The sequence below is a fragment of the Gekko japonicus genome, unplaced genomic scaffold (assembly GCF_001447785.1).
Source record: "Gekko japonicus isolate JY-2015 unplaced genomic scaffold, Gekko_japonicus_V1.1 scaffold1848, whole genome shotgun sequence".
Classification (NCBI taxonomy): domain Eukaryota; kingdom Metazoa; phylum Chordata; class Lepidosauria; order Squamata; family Gekkonidae; genus Gekko; species Gekko japonicus.
Window position 1 is genome coordinate 19,045 of NW_015176029.1, and position 8,497 is coordinate 27,541.

The 8,497-nt window shown below is 47.6% G+C and overlaps 1 protein-coding gene across 1 annotated transcript; it reads left to right on the forward strand.

The window, feature by feature from the left end:
• Positions 1-205: 205 nt before the first annotated feature.
• On the forward strand, positions 206-7,401 carry LOC107123376 (insulin-like). The gene is made up of 3 exons (XM_015426615.1): positions 206-274; positions 5,356-5,559; positions 7,223-7,401. The coding sequence occupies exons 2-3, from the start codon at positions 5,373-5,375 to the stop codon at positions 7,330-7,332; spliced, it is 297 nt and encodes a 98-aa protein (XP_015282101.1). The 5' UTR covers positions 206-274; positions 5,356-5,372; the 3' UTR covers positions 7,333-7,401.
• Positions 7,402-8,497: the final 1,096 nt, after the last annotated feature.

The window sequence follows — 8,497 nt, forward strand, 5'->3', positions numbered from 1 at the left end:
GGTAATGGGATGGAAACTGCAAACTGTTGCTTCTACTGTCCCATCTTTAAGACCTGTTGACGATGCACATGGAAGATTTAATGTGCCCAGGCAGCAAAAAAAATGTCCAGGACAATGAGGAAAAGGTGGAGCTCTGACCAAATCTTGTGTCATTAGGACTAGTCAAGGGGCTATAAATGTGGAAGAGAGAGGAGGCCCAAGTCTCACTTCAACATAATCTTTTTCTTTCTTTTCTGAGCCGCCTTCAAAGCTTCTCTTGCTATAATTTGATTAGGTAAGTCTGTTTTCTCCACTGTGTTTTGGATTCTCTTGTGCAGTGCATAGCATTGGGGATTTAAAGATGGGAGGTCAAAGTCTTGTCAGTATTTATGTTCTGGTTTTATGCTCATGGGGTGTCCTATGGTAAGGCTTGCAAGTTGGCCTCAGGAACCACAAAGAAACAAGGACCCACAAAATAGAGGGATCGTTAGCTGGCCTTTGTAGACTCCTGTGCTTCTGTCAGCCTTTCCAGAATTTGAACAAATGGAAGACGTCAAAGCAGTTTCACACTGAAATGTGCTGTAGAAGAGATTGATGCTGCCCAGCAAAGGACAGATTTCCCTGTATATACAGACAGCTATTGGCTGTAATTCAGCAGAATGTGCAGTTCTGCCTGTGCAAGGAAGTTTTCCTGCCTTTAACTATGTGAATGAAAAGAGCTCCATGTGCATATTGAACTCACCTTCCCTTGGCTGTAGGGCTCTGTTAGCACTGCAGACTGGAAAACTGGGTGTGCCATAGAAGCACATGCTGCCCACACACAAATTAATTCAGCAGAATGTGCAGTTCTGCCTGGGCAAGGAAGTTTTCCTGCCTTTAACGATGTGAATGAAAAGAGCTCCATGTGCATACTGAACACACCTTCCCTTGGCTGTAGGGCTCTGCTTAGCACTGCAGACTGAAAAACTGGGTGTGCAATTGAAGCACATGCTGCCCACACACAAATTGCCAGTAGGGGCCAATGGATAGCGAGCAGGACTATGGCTAATGAGCCACTCCTTGCTAAGAGAATGACATTATTCCCCTGTTATAATTATTTCTGTAAATATATATTTATATACAGTATTTTGTTTATGTTCTCCCTTCAGGGATCTCAAGGCAGTGTACACTACACCAGTTTAGTGTAGTGGTTAAATGCATGGCCTCTAATCTGGGACAACCGGGTTTGATTCCCCACTCCTCCACTTGTACCTGGCTGGATGACCTTGGGCAAGCCATAGTTCTGTCAGAGCTGTTCTTGAAAAAGAGCAGTTTCCGTCAAGAGCTCTCTCGGCCCCACCTACCTCACAGGGTGACTGTTGTGGGGAGGGGGAGGGAAAGGAGTTTGTAAGCTGCTCTGAGACTCCTTTGGGTAGTGAAGGGCGGGGTATAAAGCCAATCTCTTCTTCTTCTTCTACCTCACAGGGTGTCTGTTGTGGGGAGGGGAAGGGAAAGGAGTTTGTAAGCTGCTCTGAGACACCTTTGGGTAGTGAAGGGCGGGGTATAAATCCAATCTCTTCTTCTTCTTCTTCTTCTTCTTCTTCTACCTCACAGGGTGTCTGTTGTGAGGAGGGGAAGGGAAAGGAGTTTGTAAGCCGCTCTGAGACTCCTTTGGGTAGTGAAGGGCGGGGTATAAATCCAATCTCTTCTCTTCTTCTTCTCTTCTCCACTTCTCCCCCTTCACTATGACCCTGTGAGGTAACTCAAAGAGAATGCCTGCCACAAAGTCACCCAGTCATCCTAGCCTGACACCACACACAGCTTCAAATTGTTTATGAAATGTGGTTCTGATGCACTCCTAACACTTTAGGCAGTGACCCTAAGGAAATTACTTGGAAGTGAGCCCCATTAAACATTTTTGTGTGGATGTTCATATGGGTAAGACTGACATATCACCATTACATCCATAGTATGTGGGGGCAAATGTGTATTTTCTACCATATGGCCAAAACAGTCACAGCTTTCTGAAGTGTACCCCCATAGTGTACCCATATAAATCTTAAGACATGGGTCTGGCGCTCAGCATAATATATGTTTAGGAATACATGTGTAGTGTTTTAAAAGTAGTTTTAAAAAGTAACATGTAAAACAGTCCTAAACTAAAACAAGTCCCTATGGCTATTAGTAAAGGTAAAGGTTTCCCTTGCTCAAAAGCCAGTCTGTTCCGACTCTAGGGTTGCGGTGCTCATCTCCGTTTCCAAGCCGAACAGCCAGCACTGTCCGAAGACATTTTTGTGGTCATGTGGCCGGCATGACTAACACCAAGGCGCACGGAACGCTGTTACCTTCCCACCGAAGTGGTACCTATTTATCTACTTGCAATGTCTTGCTTTCGAACTGCTAGGTTGGCAGGAGCTGGAACTAGAGACGGGAGCTCACTCCGTCGTGCGGCACACTCGGGTCTCGAACTGCTGAACTACCGACCTTCCACAGCCTGCAGCTCAGCGCCTTAACCACTTGAGCCACCGCGGCTATTAGCTTGTGGCTTTTGAAACGGAAATTTTTGTAGGAGGGAGAACAGGATGGAGAAGGGGGAGATTAACCTTAAAGCACCTTGCAATGGCTATCCTTCTTCATCCAGGGTCGGGGACAGAGGGTGGTGCTCAGGGAGAGGATTTCACTGTGACACCCACTGGTAAGTGACGCCCCTCAGGGAGTGATTCTCTCCCTGGTGTTGTTTAACATCTACATGTGCTCCCTCTCCCAGCTAATAGGGGGTTTGAGCTGGGTTGTCACCAGTACACTGATGACACCCAGCTGTATCTGTTGACGGACAGTCAGCTGAACTCGGCCCTGGATATTTTGGGCATGGCACTGGTGGCCATGGCTGGTTGGTTGCAGCAGAGCTGGCTGAAATTAAATCCATCCAAGATGGAGGTCCTCTCCCTGAGCTGGGGGGGAGGAGGAGGGGACCTGGGAATTCTGCTCCCAGCCCTCGGAGGGGCACGATTAGTGCCAGTGCCAAGGGTGAGGAGTTTAGGAGTGATACTGGATGCCTCACTCTTCATGGAGACCCTGATCATCAATGTTGCCAGATCAGCCTTTTACCGCCTCTAGGCTGGTCTGGCAACGAGTCCCCTACCTTTCCCACCAGGACTTGGCTACAGTGATCCACATAATAGTCACTTGCAGGTTAGTCTACTGTAATTCACTGTATGCAGGGCTACTGTTGGAGTTTTTAAGAATTCAGCAGAGTTAAAAATCAGTTGAGTAATGCCAGAGTTCAATAATCAGACCCAGAGTCCATGTGTGTTTAAAAATATAAAAGTTTACTACAATTCTACCATAGGGAAGGGTAACTTGGGAGAAAATAACAGAGAGCTAAATCAGCTACATCCTCTCTAGACTAGAAGAACTGGAAGATGGGTCTCCTCACATGCTTCTTCTCCAAGGCAAACAAAGAGGGGAAGAGAGGCCATAAAATGCAAAGACACTAACACTTTGCTTCCAATCAAACTCTTAGAACAGGGATGCTTTTCACGGGCTAACAGACTTGAGCTAACATTGGCTAATACAAAGACAGGTGATTTCCTGTAACAACAGAACAGACATTTAACCCCATACATACACATGGAGTGTTTTCAACATGCAAATACCCAACAGCTACCCTTGAATCTGACCCCGAAACTCCAGCCAGTGCAGAACTCAGCAGTGTGCTTTCTGACTGTCTGGGCGGGCGCACATTCAGCCAGTGCTACGCCCAGGGCTCTTTTTGTAGAAAATGCCCAGCAGGAACTCATTAGCATAATAGGCCACACCCAACAGCAAAACTCATTAGCATATTAGGCCACACCCTGGCAGCACAGCTCATTAGCACATTAGGCCACACCCCCATGTTACCAGAAGGGTGGTCATCCAGCTACACCCACCTTTCCCTTCTTATTCTGTTTACCTTGTTTGTTGTCAAAACCCAGGGCTTTTTTTGTAGCGGGAACTCCTTTATATGTTAGGCCACACACCCCTAATGTAGCCAATCCTAATGAGTTTTTGCTATTGGGTTTGGCCTATTATGCTAATGAGTTCCTGCTGGGCGTGGCCAACTCAGGAACTCCGTTCCTGTGCGTTCCTGCCCCAAAATAGCCCTGGCTACGCCAATTCCATTGGCTACCGATTGAGTACCAGATCCAGTTCAAGGTGTTGGTGCTAACAAGGTGGTGGCCAGGGATCACGATATCTGTGGGACTACCTCTCCCCATATGTGCCCTGTAGAGCTTTACACTCAGCAGAGCAACATCTACTGGCAGTCCCCATCCCAAAAGACATCTGCCTGGCCTTGACTAGGGCCAGGGCCTTCTCTGTCCTGGCTCCTGCCTGGTGGAACCTGCTCCCGATTGAGATCAGGGCCCTGTGGGACTTATTACAGTTCCACAGGGCCTGTATAACAGAGCTGTTCCACCAGGCTTTTGGCTAACTGGCGGGCAGCCACTCTTTCTGGCCCTTTCTGCCCAAACTGCCCTCAGACCCATTCAGTGGCGTAGAGGGCAATGGTTTCCATCAATAGTAACCGGACTACCAGGGGTAATTTTGTAGGAAAAGAGGTGCAGGAGCTCATTAGCATAACTCATTAGCATAACTTATTTGCATATGCCACACCCCCTGACATCACCGGAAGTGTGTCAGAAGGCAACACCCACCGCTCAGGCTCCACTGGACTGTTTTGGATTGCTAGCTATTGAGGGGGGGGGAACATGCAGATCTGTCCTCGCAGAGGAGGGAGAGCTTGTACCTGAATAAAACTTGGTCTTAAGTCAGTACAGTGTTGGCCCAGAGTAGTTGAATGTGGTTTTGAACTGCATCTTTTTTCTGTTCCAGTGTGGGTGTGGTAAAACAACCGAGCAAATGCTAAATGCAAATTGGGCCCTAAAGGTGCCACTGGACTGTTTTGGACCGGGGGGGGGCGGGGCGGGGGGAGCTCTGCAACTTACCAGGCTGCTTCTTGCTCTGACTGAGGGCTGCTGGGAGCAGGGGGCGGGGCTTGTTGCATGTGCCCGCCCCCTGGGCTCTTTACTGCCGGAGTGCCGCTCCTGTGCACTCCTGCAGGAAATGACCCCTGCAGACTGCTATTATGTTTCTGCCTGCCTGCCCTTCAATGCACGGAGCACGATGGATTATTACCGGCTGTCATCTGTTTTAAAATTGGATTCTAAATTGTTTATGGTTTGATGGTGTGGTCTTACTGTTCATATTCCTGTTGCGCCTGCGCTCAGCCCACTTGAGAGGGAGGGTGGGATAGAAATCAAATCAATCAATCAATAAGATTGTGAGTGGTACAAGTCAAGTAACAGACTCCTATCTTTGCTCTAACCCCATTTCCTCACCTTGCATTCTCTTTCCAAGGTCTCGCCGACATCACCATGACATTCTGGATCAGATCTTTGCCTCTCCTGGCACTGATTGCTGTTTTGGCTCCTATTGCTAGTCATGCTTCCCCCAATTATTATCTGTGTGGCCGCCAACTAGTGGATTCCCTCAACCTTATCTGTGGAGACCGGGGCTTCTACTGGGGCCCCAGAGAACGGCGGAACATTGAAGAATCCCTAGGTAACATTTCTGGTTACCCAAACGACACAAATATTAACTTTATGCATTGAACTATAATATAAACTCTAAGTTGAGAATCATGTGTTGGGGAAAATGCCAGTATTTTGATGAGAAAGATCATGGGATACACTCCTAGGGAAACTGTTTCAACAAGAGGGTACATCCGTCACTATTTAAGTATTTCAATGAAAATAAGGGCTCAAAAGATAGCACTCAAACTAACTGGTCAAAGTAACATTTCCATTTTTGCCTGGTTTTCCTGCCTGTCCCTCCCTACCTTCTTCAATATTGAGTCACCCTAAAAATTATATAGAAGCATGGTATAGCTAGTTGATATAAAGTCCAAGGCTCATCTTACCATTACGTAACAGAATTGGGCAGGACATTAGCAGTGACTAAATTTGTTATTATACTTTTACACAGGGCTATTTTGGGGCAGGAACGCACAGGAACGGAGTTCCGGCTGGCTCCTGAGTTGGCCACACCCAGCAGGAACTCATTAGCATAATAGGCCACACCCAACAGCAGAAACCCATTAGGATTGGCTACAGTGGGCGTGTGTGGCCTAACATGCAAAGGAGTCCCTGCTACAAAAAAAAAGGCCCTGGGTTTTGACAACAAACAAGGTAAACAGAATAAGAAGCAAAAGGTGGGTGTGGCTGGATGACCACACTTCTGGCAACATGGGGGTGTGGCCTAATATGCTAATGAGCTGTGGTGTCAGGGTGTGGCCTATTGTGCTAATGAGTTCCTGCTGGGCTTTTTCTACAAAAAAGCCCTGCTTTTACATCTGAAGGAGGGGGGCATTTTCTGTCTCTGTAGCCAAAACATGGGCTACACTGTTCAAGGCAAAATGCTAATTGCCTATAGAATGGAGACCTTTTCTCTACCTGAAACATAGCCATGCCACTGCTCACTATTTGCCTCCCACCATGGGCTCTGATGGTAGCGACTGCTGCCTTCCTCTTTACCAGTGCTGTCCCTTCCTGTCCGTCTTCGGCTCCTCTTCCCCATGACACCCACAGCCAGACTGAGAGGAAAGGCAGCAGTAAGGAGAAAATGCTACCACTTCTGGGATCAGTAGTGGAAGTTACACAGTGGCTGAATCTGCATTTGTCTTTCCCACCGGTGTCCCAGCCTTTTAACTCCGTCTTCAAAACAGCTGTCTGCATTTGGTGTCATTTTCACACCTCAAGAGTGCTAGCATACTTTTGCATGTCCACCTATGTTTATTGTTTTTCCGGGGCGGCTCCACTGTCATTGCACAGCTGCACTGCTTCAAAAGAATCTTCTCCAAACAGCATTCAAACAAGCATAGAGAAAGACCGATAAACATATGAGCAGCATGAGACTGTTTTTAAAATGCAAATGCAGATTCGACCAGTGAGTGACAGCCAGACCTGCCCCCCCCCCCCCATTATCAAGGATTAACAGAAGAGCTGTTGTAGGGGAAATGGGACTCGTGGGCAGGGATTCAAGAGCCCCCCAAAACCGGGAAGCAGCCCTGAAATAGATACAATTTAAAGCTGCTTCGAATTTTTAAAAAAACCCACGCACACAAACGCAATTTATATCGCCTCCTTAAAGATGGTCTAGCAAGATGGGCACTACAAGCATATATATTTATAGAAGAATTAATCTGGGTGTTCTCTCTGTTTGGTAGCAAGAGGCATGGAGGCACTGTCATTCCAGCCGCAGGACAAGAGAGGAATTGTGGAGGAATGCTGTGTCAACATCTGCCCTCTCCATGTGCTAGAGAACTACTGCAACTAGAAGAGGAAACCTGCTGGGGAGGCACGACAACTGCACCTTCCAAGTCATTCAATAAAAATCCTTTGAATCTACCTAAGCAGCTTTGCTAATCATTATACATACATACATACATGAGCATAGTATAATTTTAAAAACAATTAATACCACAGGTTCATGTTTAGTATAGGGCTCTTTTTGTAGCACAAACTCCTCTGCATATTAGGCGACACGCCCCTAATGTAGCCAATCCTCCAAGAGCTTACAGTAGCCCATGTAAAAAGAGCTCTGTAAGCTCTCGGAGGATTGGCTACATTAGGGGTGTGTCGCCTAATATGCAAAGGAGTCCCTGCTACAAAAAGAATTGCCTCGATCTAGGGTGCTCTAGTCCAGAGTGCAAAAAAAGAGCTCTCCTGCCTGTAAGCAGGTGCAAATTGACATTGATTTTACTGAGGGAAACCTCAATGGGCTATTGTCCAAAGACCTACCCACTCCCACAGTGGGTTCGGTGAGGAAGAGTACAGTTTTGCTGGCATACGGCAAAGCCAGGAGGCTCTGTGCCTATGCTCCTCCTCCCACAAGCCAGCAAAAAGGAGCAGGGGCACAGTGTTGCCCAACTTTGCCCTGTGCTGGTGGCAGTGCAACTAGGGAGGAGGAACGTGGCATAGGTATAGTGCGACCAGCAAGGACCCCCCACTGTGCCTAGGTTCTTAAGGCGGAGCACAGGCTCGACTGCGCCTGGCTTCACCCTGTGACAGCCGAAGCATAGTGTGGTTGGAAAAGAGAAGCATGGCAGGGCATGCCTGGCAAGGAAGGATTCAGTGGCACTTCCTCTCTATCCAGCTAGCTCTTTGCAGGGCTCTTTTTGTAGCAGGAACTCCTTTGCATATTAGGCCACACACCCCTAATGTAGCCAATCCAAGAGCTTACAGAGCTCTTCTTACAGGGGCTACTGTAAGCTCTTGGAGGATTGGCTACATTAGGGGTGTGTTGCTTAATATGCAAAGGAGTTCCTGGTACAAAATAGCCCTGGAAATGATTGGTGTGTGAGGGCAGGAAGGGGAATGGTGAATACCCCTGAACACATGAAGCTGCCCCATACTATCAGACCATCGATCCGTCAGAGTCAGTATGTTTGACTGGCAGCAGTTCTTCAGGGTCTCAGGCAGAGGTCTTTCATTTCACCTGC